This window comes from Lipomyces japonicus (genome assembly GCF_038497905.1).
Source record: "Lipomyces japonicus strain CBS 7319 unplaced genomic scaffold V1514scaffold_14, whole genome shotgun sequence".
Classification (NCBI taxonomy): Eukaryota; Fungi; Ascomycota; class Lipomycetes; order Lipomycetales; family Lipomycetaceae; genus Lipomyces; species Lipomyces japonicus.
The window spans coordinates 103,550-127,739 of record NW_027117826.1 but is presented as its reverse complement, the minus strand read 5'-3'; the positions used below and the strand labels follow the sequence as shown (position 1 = coordinate 127,739).

Genomic DNA, 24,190 nt, shown 5'->3' with positions numbered 1-24,190 from the left:
TCAAAGTTGAAAAAAATGCATTACGTAACATATTACCTGATTTGATTGTTAATGAAACTTACAAATTGCCAACTGCGCACCGAGCAGTTAATTAACCACATCCAATCTATAATTGCCACACCATGTGCCGGTCATGACAGCACCAGAGGCAATCAAATCTACAGATGATGGTACGTGATTGTTACTAAAAGTTTTGTTGAATCATGTTAATACAAATTTAGAGGTGTGCCCAGTGTGCAAGTTGGACACGTACATGAACCCGTCCATGAAGTTCTTGATCAATACGGAATGCTATCACAAAATGTGCGAATCATGCGTGGATCGGATTTATTCTACCGGGCCAGCACCTTGCCCGCATGTTAACTGTGGGCGGATTTTGAGGAAGAATCGGTTCAAGAAGCAGATTTTCGCCGACGTTGCGGTCGAACGGGAAGTCGACATGCGCAAGCGAGCAGCCAAGCTGTTTAACCGGCGGCGGGAGGACTTTCCCTCACTGAGAGAGTATAATAATTATTTGGAAGAAGTGGAAACCACCGTGCTAGATATTGTGAACGGGATTAACGTTGCTGAGGCCGAGATCAAGTTACAACGATTAGAAACCGAACCGACGAACGGGTTAGCTGCTACGGCACCCACGCCGACCCCGGGATCTACAAAAGCAGAGATTGCATTGTTTGATCCGTTGGAAGGCGAAGCGTACGTGAATGAATTATACAACGTGCAAGATCAGTATGTTGATCCATACTTGGACAATATAAAGACCAGCAAGGCGGCTCGAGCGGGCGGGTTCAATGAACGAAGCGTTTACGAACAAAACCTGTTTAACGCATTCATGGGACTCGGCTGCTTCGTGCAACGGGAGAGGCCCGTAAATTTTGTATCATAGGTGTATAGATGTAAAGGTGTTTTTGTTTTTATAATGCTAATAAATACATGTTATACGGAGTCCAATAGTTGACTGTAGTTACTCTGATATAAATTGTTTGCGTGGTTGCGAATATCAGTATCGAGAGCACTGTTTCCAGTTGACACGAGGTAGCCAAGATTGTATAATAATTTCTACATCAAATTTTAAAATTACAGGAAAACATAACAAGGGCGCAATTTTACGTACCATTTGAGCAGTCAAGCATTGATTATACTGCTGCTGTTGCTGTGGTTGATTATCATTGTAAAGAAATAACCGGGCGCAATTCTTCTCAGCGCCTGCATTGATTGCTTTTGCACGATCATCATCATGAACAGGCTTGATTTGAAAATTTCTGCGGTCGAGTAGTGCGTTTGCCGTGTCTGCAGAGAGGCCAGCTGCAGTGGAAGAATCCAAGATCAGCTTGCGGCGAATGGACGGAGTGGCATGTTCGAAATATGTGATGAGATCAGGGTCGGCCAGGGCCTGTCGATAGTCGACACTAGTCACCACTTTAACAGAAGGTTCCTGTTCGGAAGCAGAAACGCCGGACTTCCAAAATTGTAGTTTCGACAGCAGCCAGGCCATTTGGTTGAGATACGATAAAATGCAAGATCCATAAACAGCAAACTGTACGAGATATAATATGCAGAGGAGAAACCCATACCCGACTAGGTCAAGAGCGAACGCGCTCATTTCGCATCACGAACACGTTCAAAGTTAAATTTCGACAACAAATCAATTGAATATCCAATGTCAGACAGGACAGCACGTATTGCAGGCCGCGTTCGAGGCGCAGGGTGAGCTTGTGAAATCGTAATGGTAATGTTTTGTGTGAATTGAATTAACCGACTTTTGGTAGAGCACGACGAGTCGGCGCCAGTCCGTTTGCCATTGTGGTTGGCCGCAACGGAGGTGGCACGCCGAGAGCAAGGACGCCGCAGAGAATGGTGTTGTCGACCAAGAGATCCGCAAGAAAGTCTACGGCAAGTTCTGCTGGAAAATCAGCAAGGAAAGTTACGCCCAAGGTCAATACGCCGAAAGTTAACGCGCCGAGGGCGAGAACGCCAAAGCCAAAGACGCCAACCTCCAGGCGTATGCGTTCGAGCCAATCAGCGAGAAAAGAAATCGAAGTTGAGGACGTTCGAGAAGATTATATTGAACCGGAGGCGGTTGAATATGAGATAGATGGGCCTGAGGAAACTGATCAAGAAGTAATTGAACAGGATTCATCAGAAGAAGAAGAAGAAGAAGAAGAAGAAGAAGAAGAAGAAGAAGAAGAAGAAGAAGAAGAAGAAGATTTAGCAGAGAGTATTTTAGAAAGTGAAACACAGGCGTATGGCGACAATGAACAAGTACCCAGTGGCTATGAGGTGTACGAAACCGCTTACGCCAGCGCAGACAATGATAATGAAGTTGAAGTTGCTCCGGCCAAAAAGACCACGACAGCGAAAAAGCGAAAACGAGTCGTGTACACCGAGGACCAAGAGAATAATGATGACGACGACAATGGGCCGCAATACATTCGCATCACGACGAACAAGGCTGGCCGACCGACCCTGACCGATGTTGATGTGATCCGGCAGACTGTGGCCGAGCAACTGGCTTCCGCTGCTAGCAAGGCCCAGAAAATTGGTAACAGCGGCAGCGGCGACAAATTTGAGGCCGCCGTGGTAGAAGCATTGGCAGACGAGTGCGATACGCGTCTGGCCCAACTTGGCGACGCGGTTGACGCACATGCAGCTCTGGCTCGGGCTCATCGGCGTGCTGTCCGGGCCGTGAAAGACGCGAGGGACAGGCTGCTGAGCATTCGCCGGCAGCGGCAAGACGTGGCCGACGATATTGCTGCTGTACGAGCCCGGCACATACGTTTGCAGGCAGACGCCCGACGTGAAGCCGGTCTCAAGCGAGCGCTAACGTCGCTAGCTTCCCTGAGGGCGAGATCTAAGGCGACGATTTCGACTTCTACGACTACGGGCGTCCGCGTGGGGACCATGGCAGAGCTACGCAGACTTGGCCCGCTGGTGTGCGGTGGTGGAGGCATGCTGGGCAGGTTGAGAGCAATCAATGCAGCGCTAGAAGCTACAGACGCTGCATTGTGATGAAATCTTAACTAGGCCGGCAAGGTTCTTGCCGGTGATGAAGGTGGTGAACGTGGACAAGTTGGATCAATGTGGGCAAGGGTGTGCTGTGCACGCGCGGCCGGCGCACTTATGCTCAAGCCCGCGGTCCTTCTCTCGTCCTTTTTTTTCATTTTTTCTGCCGCCCAACCACTCTTAATCCCCTCCGTCCACTTCCATCCTCCGTCTGCATTCTCAACTTTCATTTTCATCTCCCATTATGATTTTTAACGACCAGGCTTCTTCCACCATTGAGTGGCTTACTCGTCTTGATGCCAGCAACAAACCTTCCCGCAACTACCGCCGTACCACTATCATCGGCACCATCGGTTAGTGCTCGTCCGTCTTTTTTTTTTTTTAAACCATGAATTGCATTGTGCTAATTGTACTCAGGACCTAGATCCAACTCTGTTGAGGTCATTAACAACCTCAGAACTGGTGAGAATTTATTTTTCTGTTCTTTTTATCCAATTTGCTGCATTAATTTGTTATCTACGTGCGGCTTTTTTTTTTTTTTTTTTGGAATTAAGCACCATGTCTTTTTTATTTGTATCGCATGATGATGATGATGATGGCTAACTGGTAAAAACAGCCGGCTTGACTATTGTTCGCATGAACTTTTCTCATGGTTCGTACGAGTACCACCAGAGCGTGATTGATAACGCCCGTGAGGCCGAGCGCGTGTTACCTGGCAGACCACTTGCCATTGCTCTTGACACCAAGGGCCCCGAGATTCGCACTGGTAGCACCGTTGGTGATGCCGACATCCCGATTACCGCTGGCGATGAGCTTATTATCACCACTGACGAGCAATACAAAAACAAGTGTGACAACAAGATCATGTACCTTGACTACGTCAACATCACCAAGGTCATCTCCCCAGGTCGCATCATCTTCGTTGACGACGGTGTGCTTTCGTTCAAGGTGCTGGAAATCATTGACGAAAAGAACCTGAAGGTCGAGACCCTCAACAACGGCAAGATCTCATCTCACAAGGGTGTTAACTTGCCCGGCACTGATGTTGACTTGCCACCATTATCTGAGAAGGATAAGGCTGACTTGAAGTTCGGTGTCAAGAACAAGGTCCACATGGTGTTTGCTTCCTTTATCCGTCAGGGATCTGACATCACGGCCATCCGTGAAGTCCTTGGCGAGGACGGCAAGGACATCCAAATCATTGCCAAGATTGAGAACCAGCAAGGTCTTAACAACTTTGACGAGATCCTCAAGGAGACTGACGGTGTCATGGTTGCCCGTGGTGACCTTGGTATTGAGATTCCCGCCTCCGAGGTGTTTATTGCTCAGAAGTCCATGATTGCCAAGTGCAATCTCGCTGGCAAGCCCGTCATCTGTGCCACCCAGATGTTGGACTCCATGACTTACAACCCTCGCCCAACCAGAGCCGAGGTTTCTGACGTTGGCAACGCCGTGCTTGATGGTGCCGACTGTGTCATGTTGTCTGGTGAATCCGCCAAGGGTCTGTACCCTGTCGAGGCCGTGTCCATGATGCACGAGACCTGCTTGCTTGCCGAGATGGCCATTGCCTACCCACCTTTGTTCAATGAGCTCAGGTCGCTGACTCCCCGCCCTACCGATACTGTCGAGACCATCGCCGTGGCTGCCGTGTCTGCCTCATTCGAGCAACAGGCGAAGGCCATCATTGTGTTATCCACCTCAGGCACGACCGCACGTTTGTGTTCAAAGTACCGCCCAACTTGCCCGATCTTGATGGTCACTCGTAATGAGACCGCGGCCCGGTATTCGCACTTGTACAGAGGTGTTTACCCGTTCGTGTACTCCAAGGGCAAGAACACAGACCCGGCCAAGTGGTCCGAGGATGTGGAAGAACGTCTCAAGTGGGGTATGGAGCAAGCCGTTGCTCTCAACATTCTTAACCGCGGTGAGGTTGTTGTCGCCATCCAGGGATGGACCGGTGGTCTCGGCCACACCAACACGCTTCGCGTCTTGGAGACCTTTTAAGCCATTTTAAACGGCCTCGATTGTTTGTCACGTATCTCGAGCACTGTGTGTTGAGATGACTTTTATATAGAATTTTTATTTTTGATTACTTTTTCTTTCTCTATCTTTTGAAGACTGGCACTCGGGTAGTGTCTTTTTATCATTTTTTTACTTTTTCTAAAGAGAAAATGTTCAATAAATATTACTTACATTGCGAAGACACCAGGTCACGGCCCAGTGGCATCTTATCAAATATGCACATTTTAAACAATACAACGCTGATGAAAAAAACAAATCTATATAAAATATATACAATCTCTAAATGCTCATATGTACATGCTTTTATTTTCATTTGGCGGCTGTGGTCGCCAATTTGACAAAATAGTCTGCCAACTGCTCGTTTGTGACCTTGCTCGGGCTGTCCACCACCGGATCCACTCCGGTCACGGTCTTGGGAAACGCAATCACGTCCCTGATTGATTCTGTTCCGTACAACATGGCGCACAAGCGGTCGAATCCGAGTGCCAGACCGGCATGCGGTGGGCAAGCCATTGACAAGGCGGTCAGCAAATGCGCGAACGGGTTAGCCTTGCTGGTGGTGGTGGTGGCATGGTCACCTGTGGCGGTTGCGACCTTTAGAACCCGCGTGAGCACATGCCGTTGCAGGTCAGCAACGTGAATACGCGTGCTGCCACCACCGACCTCGACACCGTTGATGACCACGTCATAATGCTGGCCCAACACGATTCGCGGGTCGATTTGGTCTTGATTGTCGCCGCTACCGATCGCAAGCACGTCGCGCACGTGGTCGAGATGAGGCATGGTGAACGGATGATGCGTGGATATGAGCTGCGCGTAGTCAAACACGGCGTAGCCGTCATGTATTCCGGTCTCCACGGGCGTGAACAAGGGGAAATCAACCACCCACAAAGCGGAGGTCACGTTTTTGGTGGCTTCGGTGGCAAACAAGTTCCTAACAATTTGTTGCCGCAACCGGCCCAGCGGTGTCGGATTTTCGAATGGGAAAACTTGCCTGGTGCAGCCGTAAATCTGATCACCCGGTCGCAAGCCATGTGACTGGGCAATAGCGGCCGACACTGTGACCACGTCGCCAACGTCAGGCGCAAGCTCAAGTTGAAATTTGGGAATAAATTCCGTAATCCAGGGGACAGCCGGGTCATACGTCACGGCATGCGGATTGCGAATGCCGTTACTACCGAAACTAGACGGGCTGATATCAACCGAGCCCGGTACAGATGGCCGGTGCACAAGGATTTCAAACACCGGGTAGTCCTGATTTTGCTTGGCAGTGACAAATTTACTCAAATCGATAATCTGTAAGACAAATCTGGTGGTTAGAAACCAATCCCATGTTTCTTTTTTTTTTAAAAAAAAATTTACTTTACCTCCACTTTTGATCGCAGGTCAGGCTTGTCGATTCCGTACCGTGTCAAGGCGTCAATATATTTCAACCTGTCAAATGGGGTCGCCAACTCGACTTGCTTGAGCTGCCGCCATAACTGAACAATCACTGATTCGACTGCAGCTTGCACGTCTTCTGCGGTAGCAAATGCCATCTCGAGATCGACTTGAGTAAATTCTGGTTGCCGATCTTGCCTGAGATCCTCGTCCCTGAAACATTTTGCAATTTGGAAGTACCGGTGCACGCCACCGGCCATGAGCAATTGCTTGTACTGCTGCGGGCTTTGTGGTAATGCGTACATCTTGGTCTTCCTCCGTGTCGGCACTAAAAACTCTCTGGCACCTTCAGGCGTGGACTTGAACAACAACGGCGTTTCAACCTCGGTGAAGCCATCTGCAAGCAAAACTTCACGTACGACCCTGGACGCGTGACTACGTACGGCCAATGCCCGTTGCAATGCCGGCGTGCGCAATTGAAGATACCGGTATTTGGCATCCCACTCGTTTGCCAACTTAATCTGCGATACCAGATCCGGCGGTGGCGTGTTGAGCAAGACTATTCGGTCAACCTTGATCTCTAATTGCTCACGCTTCAGGAATGACTTGCTTAGCCTGCCAATCACGCACACACAAGATTCTTGTTTTTGTTTGCGAAGTAATGACGTCGAATTTTCATCATCGCCGTCCTCGACATTCGTAGTAGACGTGGTCCTATCGGTCAGATCTTCGACAAGTTGAATCGCAGATCCCAACAGATTGCTATCGCTTTCGTTTTCATTATTTTGAGCAACCGCATAGCTGAAACCTGGGTTTGCATCCCTTAAACGAGCAAAAGCCAATTTGCTTGACTTTTTGGTAACTTTGGAATCAATCCAGCCATGCAACACGACCCGCGGAAGCAATTCCGGTTCAGATGTTTGCGCGACTAATTCGAACAGTTTATGATCCTGGTGAATTTGTGACGCCGTATGTGTTGCCTTTGGAAACAAAACTATATGATTGACATTGTTAGAACAAAGAGGAAAAGTATATATATAAATAATATTTTGGTTTTTCAAATCATACATTTTTTGGCGTAGCTCACCGCAAGCTGATCCGCGGACAACGCAGTCGAACAAGATTGAAACCGCCGCCGTTGTTGTCCATTACCTTGACGACACAGGTTCAATTGGCATGACAGCCACGACAGTTGCCGGGCAGTCACCACATTACCTCTTCCAATTTTCTGAGTAAACATGTGCCTGAGTTGGGGGGGAAAAGGAAGAAGAAAGTAAGTTACGTCCGGGGGATGCCCGGGAAGAATTATACCGAGGAATAAGCCATGTTATCATGGGGCCACACACACGGGAAAGTTATGCAAAAACGTAACGGATGCTCTGTGCTGCTGTCACCAAAATTGTTCAATGCCACAATGCGTGACCTCATTTTTTTTTTGAATCCATTAACTGTTTAACACCGATTTCTCACGGGCATAATCAAATGAGAATAAGACTCTGGATAAGTTTAGTAGCCAGTTGTGCGAGTGCATGCGCTGCGATTCAAGCTCAACATACGCCACTGACGGAAAATCAACTGGTGAAGCTGTACAATGATTTTCCTCCGTTCCCGGCACTGGATCCTGCCAGTGCAAGTGGTAATGGTGACGACAAATCTTTTCTGAGGCCGCTTTTGATACCTCGACCACCTGGTTCACATAATTCGACAATTGTGAGGGAGTTTTTTACAAATCATTTTAAGGCACTGCCTGGGTGGACCGTGCAAGAGGACAGGTTTACGTCGCCGGTGCCCGGGCCAGCCGAGTTAAATTTTACAAATTTGATTGTGCAATTTAGTCCGAACGTGACCGCGACCAGGACAAAAAAGCAAGTACGATATTTAACATTAGTTGCACATTATGATTCCAAGTTTGAGCCGGCAGGGTTTATCGGTGCGACCGACTCAGCCGTGCCATGCGGGATCTTGACATACCTTGCGCAAGCCCTCACACCGGCGCTTACGAAGCGGTGGCAGAAGCAACAGCAACAGCAACAGCAACAGCAAGTAAATACGAATACGACATTTTCCTTTATACATAGTGACGAAATCGGGTTACAAATTTTGTTTTTGGATGGCGAGGAGGCCATTGCGGAATGGACCCCACAGGATTCATTATACGGGGCACGGCACTTGGCAGAGGCGTGGGACATGGACCGCATGGCGACGCCGCGCGGTCGCACGTCCAAAATTCAGGATATTGACTTGTTTGTCTTGCTCGATCTGCTGGGTGCAACCGCACCGTCCGTGCCGTGCTACTTTGGCCTGACCTCCTGGGCGTGCAAGGAAATGGCCGCCGCGGAAGCCTCTGCCAGGACCGCCGGCGTGACCAAATTTGGACAACAAGAAGAAAAGCAAAACGACGCGCCATCGTTTGTGCGTGGTAATCACTTGGTCGAAAACGTGTTTATCGATGACGACCACATGCCGTTCCTGCGCCGGGGAGCCCCCGTACTGCACGTGATTCCGATTCCGTTTCCTACACAATGGCATACGATGAACGATGATGCAGACCATTTGGATCCTGATGCGGTGCACGACTGGGCAGTGATCGTGACCACCTGGGTGGCTGGGTATCTTGGCCTGGGCGAGTTTGTATAGTTGGTGAAAAAGAGATTACTTGTTTGTTTGTAAGCATAGTGCATGTGTATGAGGTAATGCGGCGGGTTGATTGGGAGATAATTTTAATTATTGGGTTAGGCTTAGATTTGGTGGTTTTAATATAAAAAATTTTGGGACAAAAAGAAAGTATATTTTTCCTGTATAAATTTTTTCTTATTTTACTCTCAGATCTGTCATTCGAAGATCAAAACATACATATAATAATCATGAAAGTAAGAAGTAAGTACAAAAACATGACAAATTTAGTGATTGTGCAATATTGGCTTGCTAACGTTTTATGAAGGACCGACTAGTAAACGCACGTCGACCAAGTTGCGGGAAGGCATCAAGAAAAAGGCAGCAGCGACCCGCAAGAAAAATGCGAAGCTGGCTAAGAAAGACGTGACGTGGAAATCACGGACCAAAAATAATGGCAAGATTGATATTTCTCAAATTCCAAACAATTTCCCGTACAAAAACAAGATTATTGAAGAACTTGCTAAGGAGAAAGAAGAGGCCAGGTTGGAGCGCGAAAAGCGACGACAGCAGGCACGAGCAGCCAGGCAGGCTGCTGCTGCCGCTGGCGGAGATGATGCGATCGTGGCCGACAATGAAGAAATGGATCTTGCTGGCGATGATGATGATGAGGAGGAGGAGGAAGAAGAAGTTGGAGAAGGACAGGAGATGAATGCTTTACTGGCGTATGCCAGACGGGCAGCCAAAAATTACGAAAATGAAGATAACGATGACGAGGATGAAAGCATGGACGAGGATGATGATGATGATGACGAGGAGAAGAATGCTGGTGGTGTGGAAAACGATTGGGCAGGTTTTACCGTGGGTGGCACCGACTCCAAGTCCGAGAACTCGCGCAAGTGGTTTGACAAGGTGTTTAAGAAAGTTGTGGACAGTTCTGACGTGATTTTGTACGTGCTGGACGCGCGGGATCCAAACGGGACTCGGTCACGCGAGGTGGAGAAAGCGATTGCCGGGTCGATCGACAAGCGGTTGATTTTTGTGCTCAACAAGATCGACCTTGTACCGAGTCAAGTGCAAAAAGGATGGGAAACATACTTGAAGAAGTTTTTCCCCACCGTGAGCGTGCGTGCATCATCGAATTCGGGAGCCAACGCGCAGCAGCTAAACCACAAGAGCGTGACGTCTCAAAGCACTACCACGGCGTTACTGCAGGCACTCAAGGCATTTGCGAACCGGTCGAACCTGAAGCGGTCGATCGTGGTGGGCGTGATTGGGTACCCGAACGTTGGCAAGTCGTCCATCATTAACGGCTTGACTGCGTCGCGATCCGGTAACCGTGCCGGCGGATCTGCACCGTCAGCAGCGTGCCCGGTCGGTGCCGAAGCTGGTGTAACCAAGACCGTGCGAGAAGTGAAGATTGATAATCGGTTAAAATTACTGGACTCGCCAGGTATCGTGTTCCCACCTGCGACCGCGCCATCATCTTCATCGTCGGCAGTTGATGAAGAAGCGAGACTGCTGCTGGCCGGCGCGCTACCGCCGAAGCAAATCACAGATGCCATTCCTGCCGTTACACTACTGATTGAGCGAATGCGGGCCGTGCCTGATTTGTGGGCCAACCTGCTACAGGTGTACGACCTGCCGTCGCTGATGCCACAGGTTTCAGCCGGCAATAATGGCAAGTTGGACTACACTACAGACTTCCTCGTGCAGGTGGCACGCAAGCGGGGCCGCATTGGCCGTGGTGGTGTGCCCAATGTTCAGGCGGCGGCCATGGCGGTCGTGAATGATTGGCGCGACGGCCGCATTCAACGCTACGTTGAGGCACCGGCGGAAGCCGAAGCTGAAGCTGAAGCAGCGGCAGCGGCAGCAGCGTCAGGCCGGGTCAAGACCATCAGCTCCGCCGGCAGCAAGACCAGTGCTGCGGACCAAAAGGAGATTGTGCATGAATGGGCGGCAGAGTTTTCGCTGGAGTAGATGGGCATATGCAAAAATAGGAAAATACAAATCATAAAACAAGAGCACATACTAGTAGACTTACGTCAGGCACTAATACGTAGCGGGTTAGGGCTGATCCCCCGCGCAAAGAATGATGGGGTGGCACCAGCCACGCTACTGCCACTGCGGTGAAAAAGCAAAAAAAAGAAAATCAAAACCAGGGCGTGCACAGCCACACCTGCGCCGCTCGCGCCACCTCGCTCCGGTTTACATCAACATTCGCATTTTTTTTGGGTCAGCCCTCGAACCCGATACCATCAAACCAATCCCTGCTCCCTTCCCCTCTTCTCCCGCCCCTACCCCCGCTTGCGCTTTTTTTTTTTTCCTTCTCCCTTCACTCGCCTTCGATAAGATTCGAGGCTGCTGTTGCTGCCTCTGTGCGGAGCTTGCAATGCCCTACACGCCACCGGCTCCGCCTCCGGTCACAACCACGTCGGTGCTTATGCCTGGTGCCGCGGATCCGCTTCCACCAGCGCTGCCGTCACCTTCGTCTCCGGAACATCAACTACCGCAGGTGCTTCACCTTCATGGGCCGGTCGTCCCTCGTTCGGCCTCATTCTTGCGCAAGCAGTCACAACGGTGGTCGTACGCTCAGCCGCATCACGCTATTAATGATACCCACACGCCGACTGCTACCGGAGTCAAGCCATCAGCTCGTCATATCGAGACCCGGGTTGACAGTACCGGATCTGATGAGGACGATGCTGCCACGCTCGCCAGCTCGATTGCCGCGTTACACGACGTCATCCGGCAGACCATGCCGCCACAACGCCGGCAGGCGTCGCCGTCACGGGCGGCAGACCTGGCCGACATCACGTCACAGTCCATGGTTGACCTGCGCACGGCTGCTGTTGACACGACATCTTCTATTGCAGTGATTGACGATGAGTACGATGAAGATGGCATGAACATTGCGCCGGCACGGTCGCGCCGCATGGTGCGCAAGAAATCAGGCGAACTGGTTAAGCCGTCACTCAAGTCTGGCCGCCGGCCGTTGTCAGCCCCGTCCACGCCAACATACCCGAAAAATGTTCATTTTGATACTCACCTCGAGCACGTGCGTCATTTCTTGCAGGCCGAGCGGCCGGCCGCAGTGTCCAACCAGGCGTCGCCAGTGGACGAGCACGATTCCGCCGACGAATATTTTTCGTGGAAACCTAGACCGATTCATTTCAGTGATGATTTTTCGTCTTCTTCGTCATCTTCTTCCGCATCGTCGTCATCTTCGTCATCTTCCGCATCGTCTCCGTTGTCTACATACGTGTGGGAACTCGGATTGCCAAATTTTTCCGCCGCCAGGTCTGACGACCATGACGTGCCTGTGTTTGTGGAACGAATATTTTTGTCCTTTGACCAGCGGTGCTTGCTTGGGCATGTTGCGGTTAAGAACCTAGCATTCGCAAAGTCCGTGGCGGCGAAGTTTACTGTGGACTATTGGAACACGGTGTCGGAAGTGGCGGCCGAATATTCCGACAATCGGTTGCCGCCCAAGCTACCTACTGGTTACGACAGATTTACATTTTCAATCAAGTTGCAAGATTTTTCTAAACTCGAATCCAAGATTTTATTCTTTTGCGTGCGGTATAACGTCAACGGCGCGGAGTACTGGGACAATAACCACGGAGAAAACTATCAGGTTGAATTTATCCGAAAGAATCGCAAGTCATCATCATCATCATCTACAGCATCTTCATCATCATTATCATCATCATCTCATTTAAAATTTATATCTACATCCACAACCATATCCACCACAAATGGCACGTCATTGTCGCCAAAAAAGCATTCTTCTCAAACTAGTCACCGCGCATTTGACAATCTGCGTTCGTTCCAATCATCTGCACGGCCGCCTCGTCCGGCTGCTCAAGATTACTCATTCGAGTCTCATTACTCCAAGAAAAACCATGCGAATGGCAGTGATCATGACGATGTAGACGATGGTGATGACGATGACGATGACGACGATTTCGGCGCCCACATTGCGTCTATGCGGTCGACACCGCCGGCAGAAATGGTGGCGCCAGCTGGCCGGCCGTTCACACTGCGTTACGACTTCCGTGCATCGCTTGACGCGCTTAAAAACTCAGCATCTTCATCTTCAGAGAGCGTGGAAACGCCGCCGGCGGTGTTTAAGCCTACGTTTGCATTTGGTTCTGGCAGTGCAGGTTCACGATTTAAAATAATTAATGATTCATCTAACTCAACGTCACCACGCGGCATGGGTTCTCCACCACTATCAGCAGTAACCGCGACAACATCGTCTTCCAAGCCATCTTTAGGTACAGGGTTATCGACTGAAGATCTTAATCGGGTTAATGATCAGCTTTCGAGCATCAAACGTGAACGAGGAGGCATTCCCAGGTTTGACGGTGAACGGCCCAAGATTGATTCCACATCATACCAAGTGTTTTTAGACAACTATTGTTTTGTAAGATTTGATTATTATTTTTTGAAGTATTACGCAAACCGCATGCCCTGGTCTATCTAACACGCTCTTAATAGTTTCAACCACCAGGCTCGAAAAAGAATTTGCCCGGACCAGTTTTGTTATCGCCAACGTCGACATCTACGTCTTCATCGTCCGTGGGATCATCACCGGTGATGAGCAAGCCCATTACAATGTCGTCGTCGTCTACTTCATCGGCACATTTTTTCATTGCCGGCAACCGAGGTGGCAGCAGCAGTAGTCAAGGGTCGGTCACGCCTTCGCCTGACATGTCCCCAGACATGGACTCATTTGAAACCACCCCACGTGGCGAGGGCCAACTTACGCCAAGGGTGTTTGAGTAAGGCTTTTGTTGTTGTTCTGCGATTGTTCTCCACGTCCGTCCGCGCGCACGCGTTGGTTAGGGGAACCCCCCACGCTCTCACTATGCACTTCAACTATCTCACTAAAGTTTTCTTTTTTTTATTTTTTTTTTTCTAATTGGGCCATACACGATAACGTACACGCATATCTATATAATTTTTTGTTTTTTTTTGCTTTGGACATTATTTTTCTTTTTTTTTTTTTTTTTTTTTTTCTATTCGGAGTTCATGAACCTATGATAAAACGTGATTTTTGTTTTACCTACATATTTTATACATTATATATATATATATATTACTAATAAGAGACGGACACAACAGTTGTTCAGATTTAGATGTAATTTGTGAACTTGCGCTGGATATTATTACTATGTATGTACTTACGGTGTACGCTAATAATTATAAATACAAACTTTCTTTCATTTTCTTCCATGGGCACGGACCCGTACGCGGCAGTTTTCGGTGTCAAGCAAGATCTGCAAAGTCATACGTTGTGGCTGGTGGCTCGTAAGTGTGCCGTGACCCGGTGCCTTATCGAGATATAAAGTTACGCAAAAACCCGCTTTTGTCTGGTTAGTTGACTAAAAAAAAAATCGGCTTATGTAAGTACTAAAACTAATGAGCGCATTCATATCTTTTGTACCGAGTAAAAGACAAGCCATAAGCGGACCGATATAGTTTAAAAACTATCTTGCCATTCTTGAAATTTAGACTCTTTCCCGTAAAATTTTTCTTTTTTTGCAATAATTGTTGAAGCACGCAATATCTAAATTACATAATGCATTACATATTAAATATCACGTGATTTATTACCAGGGTACGGGTTGCATGAAAGGTAAAACAAGGTTGAAATTCGGTAGCAATTTGGTAGGATTGCAGACACGTCAGACAAAGTGGTTTTATGACATGGATGCCGATAATGATGACTTTACTGATCTTTAGTACGTGTATTTTTGTACTTGATTTTTTTTTTCTGGCTGGTTTTACTAATCTTGCGGTTGCCCCAGTGACGATTCAGATCAAGTAGTCCATGCAGGCTTGCCTGCCACGAACGGCAAGAGCGTGGCGGCCGAGACTGCTGTCGTGCAAACATACAAGCCGATATCTGAATACGCAGACGAATTTCGTGATGAAGCACAAGATGAACAAGATGACGGTGGTCTTGATGGTAACGACGAAGACGACGATGCTGGTGGTCGTGGTCATGGTGGAGGGCCTGATGAGCATGGTGAACAGGATCGACAAATTCAACAAGACCATGATCATGATCATGAACAGGATCAGGATCAGAAATTTCAGGATGAGGAAAAAGAAGAAGGCAAAATGTTTATTGGTGGTTTAAACTGGGATACAACCGATGGTGAGTCTGCCAATTCCTTTTTTTTTTTTTTTTTGGTAATTGATAATTATATTTATTAATAATTTAGAATCTCTCAAGGCATATTTTTCTCAATTTGGTGAAGTTACCGAATGTCAGGTCATGCGTGATCCGACCGGCCGGTCTCGAGGGTTCGGTTTTTTGACATTTAGTGATTCCAGATGCGTCAACAGTGTCATGGTTAAGGAACACTTCCTGGATGGCAAAATCGTACGTTTATTAGTTTTAATTTTTTTTTTATTTTTTTTTTATTTCAATTCTAACGTTTTAGATTGACCCTAAACGAGCGATCCCCAGGGAAGAGCAAGAAAAGACATCAAAAATCTTTGTTGGTGGCGTGGCACCAGCAGTAACTGATTCAGAATTTAGGGAAACATTTGTTAAATTTGGCAAGCTCGTGGATTGCAATCTCATGATTGATAAGGACACGGGCCGGTCACGCGGGTTTGGATTTATCACGTTCAGTGCCGACAATGCGGTTGATCGATGCCTGGCTAATCAGCCGATTTATATTGGTGGCAAGATGGTCGAGATTAGGCGAGCACAACCTCGAAATGGCGTGGCAAGAGATGATCACGCGGACGGATTGAATGATGATTCTTTCCAGGCGCAGTCAAATCTGCAACAACAACAACAACAACAACAACAACAACAACAACAGCAGCAACAGCAACAGCAACAGCAGCAACAGGATGAAGGTGAAGAGGATGAGCAAGAACAGTATTATTTTAATGGCATGTCGGGATCCATGCTTGCCAGATATTGGCATAAATGGCAACTTTATTGTGTTGTTGTGCAGCAAATGCAGGCGTCTGGCACGCTGAATTCGTATATGCAACAACAACAACAACAACAACAATTTCAGTCATATCAACAACAGGAACAGCAGCAACAGCAGCAGCAACAGCAAGAGGATCAATCGCCATCGCCATTGCCGCAACCGCAACCGCAACCGCAAGTACAATCACAACAATCGCGATCTCACCAAGACACGCGGCAATACAACGCGGCAACTGAAGTTCAGCATCTAAACTACGACGACGAATCAAAAGATTCTTTTGCCGTCATCACTGCGTCGTCTGGTAACGATCGTGCGGACGGGCAGTCGTTTAATCCACCCACCGGTCCTCGACAATCGACCCCATCGGCAGTAGTGGAAGGCGCGCCGAGCGGGCCCAAGGCACTTAGGCTCGAACCACCCAAGGGACCGCGTGGGGCGAGCAACTATAACCGTGCCAGTGGACCAACAGGACCAGCAACAGGAAGTCACAGGTCTCGTGGCGGGTACAGATCTGGTGGTGGTAATTATCACCCTTACGCACGACATTAATCACGTTTCAATAACCAAGTGTAAATAATATAGTAGTTATTAGCATTCACAAAATAAAATTAACTCTAATGTACAAATATGCATTATGAAAATGATGATATAAAAAAAAATAGATAATTAATGATGGTGTTCAACGATCTTCCTTTCTCTTTTTTGTCTTTTATTGCATGCCATGTTATGCCTGTGTAGAAATTTTTTTTTTACATACAACCCAACTCCAGCAAACTTCTGGCCGCGCCTAACTGACCAGGCGTGCCCTTAATTGCCGAACTAGGCAGCTGTGCCTTCAACGGGCTACTGAACGAATTATTCGACTCCGCCGGTAATACCGGAATAATAATGTTGTTATTGTTTGCATTGAATTGACCTTGACCTTGATAATTGCCGTTATGCGTGATGCTGTGTTGAGCAGACGACGTACGGTGCCGCTTGCGGGCGGGCGTGGTCACTCCGGACCGGCCAGTCGTAGTACTTGTTAGCGGCATTGTCGTGCTGCGCCGTGATTTGCTTGCTCTGCTGTTTGCATTCATGCTAGTTGTGGGCGGGTATGACTTGCGCTGCTGTCGCCGCCTCTTGTCGTTAACGCCTGGGTTCGGCACGTGCACGAACGTGCTGATGCGGCGCTTGCGTGACGGCTGGGCAGGCAAGCCGAGTGCGATCCTCCGGGCAGCTTCAGACATGACGGCCGGCAGCGAATGCAATCTGGCAGCTGCCGCCGTGGCAGTCATTTTCATGGCATCGGAGTTCCTGATGATGCTGCTGCTGTTGATGTTGTTGTTACTGCTGCTCCTGCTCCCGCCGTAATGAGTAAATGAGCGGGCGATCGGCAGTGCCGCCGTGGCAGGCAGTGATTGAGGTACAATCACGATTGCGGCCGGCTTTGTGGGCGCAATCAAGTCCGGAAATGGGGTCGCGGTTTGCTTGTTTTGCACTTTGTAATATGCCAGTTTAAGACGCATGCGCAGTCGTTCGGCGTGCTAAAATCGAAAAAAAAAAAAAAATTTAGCATAAGCCGACAAAATGGGTTGTAATGCTTAATTAAAAAATGATACCTCTTGTAAACTTGTAATGTTTACGCCAGATGATGATACTGTCGCGGCTCGTCGTTCAGTTGGCGATTGAAGTAACGGGTTGATGTCAATCTAAAAAAAAACAAAAAAAAATAGTAGCTTAGTGCTATTGTGTGGCAAAAATAAAAGATAAAACACATACATCTTCATCCTCATCCTCATCCTCATCATCATCAACATCAACAACATTAGCATGAACTTGTTGCCGTTCATGTTGCTCGCCTGATAATGGAAAAACATTGACACTTCCGGGCAATACCTTTTGCGGACTACTGGGTAGTTCATTAGCTGGTCGTAACAATGATCGTGATGGCGATGACACGTTCACCAATACCGTGTCCTGCTTCGATGCCAAAACTGGTGATCGCGATTGCTTCACGCGATCATGATGAACCGTATCGTCACTCTCCGCATGCTGCTTGGCTGACTTGCTCGAAACAATCACGGCTGCCGTATCCAGCAACTTGCGCTTGGCTAACGAACTGCCGTTGTTCGAATTGCTATTATTGCCGTGGACGTGGACGTGGGTAATGTTTGCCGACACCTCGCCGAGCACACGTCGCACGACCTGAGGAGACTGGGACATTATTAAACAAAAAACAAAACAGTTGTACTCTTCTTCAGCAGTTTTTTTTTGTTTTTCCTTTTTAACCAGACCCTTTATATAACAAACAACAATTAGCAAATAATATAATCAAACATAAGCAAACGTGTTCTTTTGCTCTCGTTCGAGATTCAACGAATGCCCAAAACGCGCGTCGAAACCAGGGCAAAACTTGTTTTGGAACAAGACCCGTCGCACGTGTAAGCAGCAGCGGACCAAAAAAAAAGTTAAACCCGGCGCGTTGATTTCAAAATCAACGCGCGCCAACGTAAGACATTATGTAATGCAGAGTAAAGCAGCCAAGAAAAAAGAAGGGGGTTTGTACTTTGACAGCGGATTGGCCCCTGAATGCGATAAGTTTAACCGTATTTTGGGTTATCGACAATCACGGCAGTAAATGCGTGGCAAGAATTACAAATTGTACAAGCAAGAAGACAATTTTTTTTATCGTAATTCGTAAATGGTAATATGATTATAACTCATAAGCTTGTAATTTTGATAACAAAAATACTGAACACGGGCGTGAGTTTTTGTCTGGCTTTGTTGCGTGTACGTGCTTGAAATGGGGCTGTCATGATGCAAAAAGCCTTATTCCGCCTTCGTCAACTTCAAATTATACATTACAACAAACATCTCACACTTTGATTTTCCAAAATACACATCACAGCCATATGATCAGTTTATGCTCAATTCACCAATAAATTTACAATGTCACCTACTTTAAAACGGTTCTTTGTTCCAGCCCAACCGCAGCAGCAGCAACAGCAGCAACAAAACGGGGCCGCCAGCCAGCCACAAATCATCGGTAGCATAATCCATGACAATTTACCGCAACGATCAACTAGCCTGTCATCTAACTCACGTCCGATCGTGCCATATACAATTCCACCCGCTTCTGCTGTCGCTGCTGCTGACAGCAGCAAAGCAAGCGGCCTGCGTTCGCCGTTTAAGGCGCGCAGTGTCGGATCACCGCCGAGCCATGACGACAAAAATTTCAAAGATAATCATCATGGTGATGACTACAACGCACAAAATGACAGCACTGACTCGGTTGAAAATGTTCTCCGGTATTATGAAGCATGCCTTGCGCCTCGCAGGCGGAAAGGCAAATGGGTCGATTCACCTGACGGTGAAAACACGGTATGGGTGCCAGACCGGTCATCGTTGACGTCCGCATTCAATCACGACAGATATTCCAATTCCTCATGTTGTAGTACAAGTAGCAGCAATATCAGCAACAGCAACAACAGGTTATCATCTTCGTCATCGTCCTTACTATCGTTGGTGTCGTCCAACAAAAACTATTTCTCGCATCGTCATCGTCGTCGCCATCGTCATCTCCCTGGCCGCGGGCATCAAGTAATTTCACCAACAAACGGCCGGCGAACAAGAAAAGTGCTGCATATTCAACCTGGTAGGTGAATGCCAAATTTAAAATTGTTTGAACAAAATGTATTGAATTATTTTCATCTTTTTCTTTTCAGGCTTTGTTGAAGACGGCAAATCATTTGACATCACAATCACGTCGCCAACAATTGCTGCCAGTCCGCGATCAAACCAAATATGCACGCCAACACCGACATGGCCAGCTTCTCAATTACCAGGTCAGCAAAAATTGCAAAGCATTGTTTGCACTTCTGACTAACACAAAAATATTAGATGGCCCCTTTCGACCACAGTCAGATATTATTACCATTCATTTTAAAAAAGATTCAGGTCCGTCATTATTGTCGCATGATGAACCGAATAAGAGTCTTCTTAGAAGGTGTCAATCATCTCCATCAACTTTTGCTGCTCAAGAGTCCATCATCCCGCAAATTACAAATGATTCTAACAATGAAAAAGATGGCATTACAGTTGCCAATGAACATGTCAGCAACGAAGAAGAAGAAAACCCCCAACAAGAAGAAAATATTAGCGACGACAATAATGACGATGCTTCTGATGATGAACATCATGACGGATCACCGGTTGATTTTCTAGACGATTACCACGCGGCATTGATCTACACCACGACAACCATCAACATTGACTGGCATTGGTCCAAAATAAACAACTACTACGGCCATCCTCGTAACGATTCCATTTCATCAATTACGCGTGAATCAATCAGCCGGATCTCAATCGGACCCGACAGTCGTCGCCTGCGCATCTTGCGAGAACGCATCACTAGCAACGAAATCATGTTGCCGCCGTCATCATCATCACCCCGGTCCGGCAAAAAAAAAAAAACCAACAGTATTAGCAGTGGCAGTAGTAGTGTTACCTCATGGCCAACGCGCAAGTTCTTGACCAACATGATCTTTGGTGGTGACGGCAGGGGTGATGGCAGTGGCGCAAAAAGCAGGCGGCATTCTGTACCATGGCAAGCTTTCATAAGCAAAGCTGATGAAACCACGTCGTCACTCAAGCGGCGTATATTCAGATAGTCAAGTCTTTTTTTTTTGTTTTTCAATCTATACATGAAACGTATGCAAAGATTCATTGCGCAGTCTTACTCCTTGCAGAATGATTTTGGCGAACAAGTTCCAATTGCTGCCATGATGCTTTAACTTAATCAATCCCATCATGACCGCATCAAATGCTTGCTGCCATTCGGAATAATTGTCTTTTCGTGGTGTCGACTTTGTTAAATTAGTTGGTTGTTGTTCCAAGCGGTCGAGAAAATCGTTCAGCATGTTTGCCTCGTGAGCTAATCGGGGTAGCAAATCTTTAAAGTCGCTAGCATCATTGTCATCATCGCCAATATCATGACTATTATTTTCTTCAACCATCATATTAACGTTGTCGTCGTCGTCGTCGTCGTCGCGACTTGCTTTCAAGCACCACGGCTTGATTTGACAGACGTCTCCGTGGTCGTGCATGACGCGTCAGAATCAGGTCACTGGACCGTATTCCTACAACTCGCTTCCAACCGCGTTCTTTTCCTTGCCAGCCTCATGATGTGTAATCGTTGACGTGAAACTCTGGTGACGTGCTGCTGCACCAAAAGAGCTTCCAATGTATAGAAATAATATATATTATAGTTCGTTATTATACTTTGGTTCGTTGAACTTTAAATAAAAAAACCGACTTATAAGGGTTGCGGTCATTGCGGCGCGGGGAAAACGAGAAAAAAAAATGACAAGTCAGGGGCAAAATAAGCACAACTCAAAAAATCGCGGGCATGTAAACAAAACAAAATAACCAAGCATTGCAAAACAGGAATTTCTCATTGTTTATACATGTTAGCAGCAACAAACACTATAAGCCATAACAACATCATGGCCACTATGACCACGACCGTGTCAAATAAAGACCACCAAGGCTTGGTCACTGACGTTGCAGTCGCAACCACAAAACCGGTCGAGCAGTGCACGACGACGACAGCGATTTCGGCGGCGGCGGCAACAAAGAGGTCGCTGTTCCGGTCTCTGCGGCGGTTCGAAACCGGAGAACGAGAGCAAAATTTTAAACTGTCGTTGCCAAGGACCGGTAATCATAATCAGCATTTGGCAAGTCCGCGGCCGCGAAAACATCAGCAGCCATATCCGTCACCTGGCTTGTCGCCTGTTACGCATGTCATAAATTTTCTAGAATTCAACGACAACAACAATAGTAATAATAGCATTATCGCCAATGGCGGTAACGATGGTTACCATTCGTCGGATGAGTGTCTGCTACTCGAAATGAGGCGGCGGGCAAGAATCGAGAACCAGCAACTCGACGGCTACGAAATTTCATCAACTTCATCATCTTCGTCGCCATTATTTTCAATAATGACAACAAGATTAAGTCACAGCAGGTCGTCCAGTGCGGCTTCGAGTAATTATTTATTTAACCACGACTCGTACATGGCCGGCCAGCAACATTATCATGAAGACTTTCAATCAATCTCACGATGGATTAAAACCGCCAGTATGCTCGACAGCCAACATTGCTGTTACTGCGGAGCCAATTCTGTGCTTCCAACTTCCCTGTTGTTTAATAGTGTCAACCTTATACTCCTGTGCATTGCCTATGGAACATTATGTCTTAGCCATTACATTCACACCTCTTGCTCTTCCTCTTCATCAACAGTCACGCGCAATGCCTATTGCAACACGTCATCACTTTCACCGCTTGGTTTGATCCCGGGTCCACTAATGTACGTTCTCAGGTCTCGAATTTTCAATTTCTGCATGTCCAGGTTAATTTGGGCCATGCTCTGGATCCGACACTTGTTCATCGTCACATCATCCGTGCTGATCTTGATCAAGCGCGGTCCGTCATTACTGCAAGACAATGAACTTGCACGTCACCTTAACATGCAACAAACACAGTCACATAATCATGACTTTTTATAATAACCTAACCTCAACTCAGGTCAATTTTTTAATACTTGATAATGTACTTTGTTTTAGTTGAATAATTTAATAATATACCTTTTTTATGATGATACGTATTTCCAACTTCTCAGGTTGTCTCGTTCGGCCCAACCCATGACCTCACCATTCTTTCGTTTGTATGCCACGCCAGCGCCAGGTACGGTGCCACCGATATCTTCTTCTTTGCGCAAATTGGCAATCAAATGTCGCCCTTTGCTTATGCCATTGCTATCCTTCGACCATCCATCACCACCGGCAAAAATATCTTCCACGCATTCCTCTGCTGTTAATTCACCATCTTGTCGTTGCCATGATGCCGTTAATGTCTTGCGGTACAAGCTTGGTGTTGATTGTTCTGAAACCGTCAAGGCTGAAGGAACGACTGGTTTTTTTTTTAAAAAAAAACAATTAAAATTTGATGAATTCAAACCAACAGTTATTCCTACTTACGTAAGGCTTCGTTGTCCTTCTGGTCGGCAATAACTCCGGTTATTCCAACAAACACTTGACCTGACGTTAAAGGAGGTCTAAACCCGAAACAAAATCAATAATCAGAAAAAGAAAAAAAAAAATCTCAAATTCACGTACGTTGCAAAATTCGAATCTCCCGATAACTGTTTAAAAATAAATTGAATCTGAAATTAAAAAAAAAAAAAAAAATTTAGTATAGCCCTGTCCTATATGATAGTATTGATAAAAATCACACCGTACTTTTAATGTTGAATTAATTTTACTATTTTGCAATAAATATCGACGACCGGTCGATTCTTCCTTGACGTATTCGGCCATGTTAACTTGCAGCGTGCCCAACTCGACCTTCTCACCCGCATGCTGACTGACGACTTCAAACATGACCATTTTGTCCTGCAACATGCCATCTCGATCAATCACCATTCTAATTTTTTCAATTTGCCATTCATAATTCCAAACAGCCTTGTGCTCCTTAATCGGCACCTTGTCCGTGCGCCCGCGGGCCTCGCTGCTGCCGATGCCGGCATCGCGAACGTGCCATCGCACAAACAACACGCCGGACACGAGTGGAATGTTGGTCAGGTCATGAATTAATATCTTGACTGCAAACTTGGTCCGTCGCGACTTTGGTATAAGTACATTTTGCATGATTGGTTATGTTTATGGGTACCCGTACTCAATCCGTTGTCATCCCGATTAATCATTGCATGTGTCGTAACTTTAAATCCAAGTTCGCGATGAGCACTGCTTTTAAAGCGCAATTGAACGTTCAAACGAAACGCCTTCCAGGTTTACTTTTACAAGAATTACAACAAACACCTAATTAAAGGCCTAATGAAATACACTAAACATTCAAAACATATACTAAATTCACACCAAAGTCAATCCATGGTTCATGTAACTACTTGCATGCCGGCTCGGCTGCATCAGAATCCCTGTTGCTTGAACGGGTTTAGTTAATACGGTATTTCAAATAAGCAAGCTGGAAAGTATTGCGACTCTAATCAAGGTGTGACACATGAAAGTCAAAAACTAAAATTTTATCAAAACTAAACCAAACGGACTATACGCGGGTTTTGGTGGACCGCTAATAGTGTTGCCGGTAACGGCAGGCTACCTTCCGCCTGCAACAAATTGAAACCAACGTAAAAAAAACATTTGACT

At 47.0% G+C, this 24,190-nt stretch overlaps 12 protein-coding genes across 12 annotated transcripts; 8 read left to right on the top strand and 4 right to left on the bottom strand.

Annotated features, from left to right (window-relative positions):
* The first annotated feature begins 95 nt into the window (after positions 1 to 95).
* V1514DRAFT_329161 (CDK-activating kinase assembly factor MAT1-domain-containing protein) lies at positions 96 to 946 on the top strand. The gene is made up of 2 exons (XM_066927299.1): positions 96 to 170; positions 222 to 946. The coding sequence occupies exons 1-2, from the start codon at positions 134 to 136 to the stop codon at positions 884 to 886; spliced, it is 702 nt and encodes a 233-aa protein (XP_066783972.1). The 5' UTR covers positions 96 to 133; the 3' UTR covers positions 887 to 946.
* Positions 894 to 1,560, bottom strand: V1514DRAFT_367176 (uncharacterized protein). Its single transcript, XM_066929860.1, has 2 exons — positions 1,115 to 1,560; positions 894 to 1,059 (listed from the first exon to the last, which is right to left on the bottom strand). Exons 1-2 carry the CDS (start codon positions 1,493 to 1,495, stop codon positions 937 to 939), a joined length of 504 nt encoding a protein of 167 aa, XP_066783971.1. The 5' UTR covers positions 1,496 to 1,560; the 3' UTR covers positions 894 to 936.
* A 30-nt stretch (positions 1,561 to 1,590) lies between these two features.
* On the top strand, positions 1,591 to 3,182 carry V1514DRAFT_351689 (uncharacterized protein). Its single transcript, XM_066929463.1, has 2 exons — positions 1,591 to 1,707; positions 1,770 to 3,182. The coding sequence occupies exons 1-2, from the start codon at positions 1,661 to 1,663 to the stop codon at positions 3,007 to 3,009; spliced, it is 1,287 nt and encodes a 428-aa protein (XP_066783970.1). The 5' UTR covers positions 1,591 to 1,660; the 3' UTR covers positions 3,010 to 3,182.
* On the top strand, positions 3,129 to 5,171 carry V1514DRAFT_36767 (pyruvate kinase). The gene is made up of 3 exons (XM_066929876.1): positions 3,129 to 3,356; positions 3,421 to 3,465; positions 3,620 to 5,171. Exons 1-3 carry the CDS (start codon positions 3,248 to 3,250, stop codon positions 5,005 to 5,007), a joined length of 1,542 nt encoding a protein of 513 aa, XP_066783969.1. The 5' UTR covers positions 3,129 to 3,247; the 3' UTR covers positions 5,008 to 5,171.
* A 5-nt stretch (positions 5,172 to 5,176) lies between these two features.
* Positions 5,177 to 7,711, bottom strand: V1514DRAFT_329151 (tRNA synthetases class II-domain-containing protein). The gene is made up of 3 exons (XM_066927298.1): positions 7,474 to 7,711; positions 6,393 to 7,399; positions 5,177 to 6,321 (listed from the first exon to the last, which is right to left on the bottom strand). Exons 1-3 carry the CDS (start codon positions 7,643 to 7,645, stop codon positions 5,335 to 5,337), a joined length of 2,166 nt encoding a protein of 721 aa, XP_066783968.1. The 5' UTR covers positions 7,646 to 7,711; the 3' UTR covers positions 5,177 to 5,334.
* Positions 7,682 to 9,387, top strand: V1514DRAFT_36892 (peptidase family M28-domain-containing protein). The gene is made up of 2 exons (XM_066929926.1): positions 7,682 to 9,275; positions 9,347 to 9,387. Exon 1 carries the CDS (start codon positions 7,888 to 7,890, stop codon positions 9,040 to 9,042), a length of 1,155 nt encoding a protein of 384 aa, XP_066783967.1. The 5' UTR covers positions 7,682 to 7,887; the 3' UTR covers positions 9,043 to 9,275; positions 9,347 to 9,387.
* Positions 9,388 to 9,798: 411 nt separating this feature from the next.
* V1514DRAFT_292461 (putative phosphatase regulatory subunit-domain-containing protein) lies at positions 9,799 to 14,254 on the top strand. The gene is made up of 3 exons (XM_066925346.1): positions 9,799 to 9,847; positions 11,661 to 13,447; positions 13,522 to 14,254. Exons 1-3 carry the CDS (start codon positions 9,805 to 9,807, stop codon positions 13,807 to 13,809), a joined length of 2,118 nt encoding a protein of 705 aa, XP_066783966.1. The 5' UTR covers positions 9,799 to 9,804; the 3' UTR covers positions 13,810 to 14,254.
* Positions 14,255 to 14,699: 445 nt separating this feature from the next.
* Positions 14,700 to 16,672, top strand: V1514DRAFT_367171 (uncharacterized protein). The gene is made up of 4 exons (XM_066929859.1): positions 14,700 to 14,768; positions 14,835 to 15,187; positions 15,255 to 15,415; positions 15,477 to 16,672. The coding sequence occupies exons 1-4, from the start codon at positions 14,734 to 14,736 to the stop codon at positions 16,533 to 16,535; spliced, it is 1,608 nt and encodes a 535-aa protein (XP_066783965.1). The 5' UTR covers positions 14,700 to 14,733; the 3' UTR covers positions 16,536 to 16,672.
* V1514DRAFT_329145 (uncharacterized protein) lies at positions 16,557 to 18,336 on the bottom strand. The gene is made up of 3 exons (XM_066927297.1): positions 17,748 to 18,336; positions 17,588 to 17,677; positions 16,557 to 17,512 (listed from the first exon to the last, which is right to left on the bottom strand). Exons 1-3 carry the CDS (start codon positions 18,189 to 18,191, stop codon positions 16,736 to 16,738), a joined length of 1,311 nt encoding a protein of 436 aa, XP_066783964.1. The 5' UTR covers positions 18,192 to 18,336; the 3' UTR covers positions 16,557 to 16,735.
* Positions 18,337 to 18,917: 581 nt separating this feature from the next.
* On the top strand, positions 18,918 to 20,638 carry V1514DRAFT_319401 (uncharacterized protein; the record flags this gene model as incomplete). Its single annotated transcript, XM_066925935.1, has 3 exons — positions 18,918 to 19,623; positions 19,694 to 19,813; positions 19,869 to 20,638. The coding sequence occupies 3 exons, from the start codon at positions 18,918 to 18,920 to the stop codon at positions 20,636 to 20,638; spliced, it is 1,596 nt and encodes a 531-aa protein (XP_066783963.1).
* A 564-nt stretch (positions 20,639 to 21,202) lies between these two features.
* On the top strand, positions 21,203 to 22,937 carry V1514DRAFT_329139 (uncharacterized protein). Its single transcript, XM_066927296.1, has one exon. The coding sequence runs from the start codon at positions 21,434 to 21,436 to the stop codon at positions 22,532 to 22,534; it is 1,101 nt and encodes a 366-aa protein (XP_066783962.1). The 5' UTR covers positions 21,203 to 21,433; the 3' UTR covers positions 22,535 to 22,937.
* V1514DRAFT_36643 (N-terminal C2 in EEIG1 and EHBP1 proteins-domain-containing protein) lies at positions 22,544 to 23,758 on the bottom strand. Its single transcript, XM_066929828.1, has 5 exons — positions 23,267 to 23,758; positions 23,144 to 23,190; positions 23,006 to 23,082; positions 22,613 to 22,937; positions 22,544 to 22,548 (listed from the first exon to the last, which is right to left on the bottom strand). Exons 1-4 carry the CDS (start codon positions 23,672 to 23,674, stop codon positions 22,618 to 22,620), a joined length of 852 nt encoding a protein of 283 aa, XP_066783961.1. The 5' UTR covers positions 23,675 to 23,758; the 3' UTR covers positions 22,544 to 22,548; positions 22,613 to 22,617.
* Positions 23,759 to 24,190: the final 432 nt, after the last annotated feature.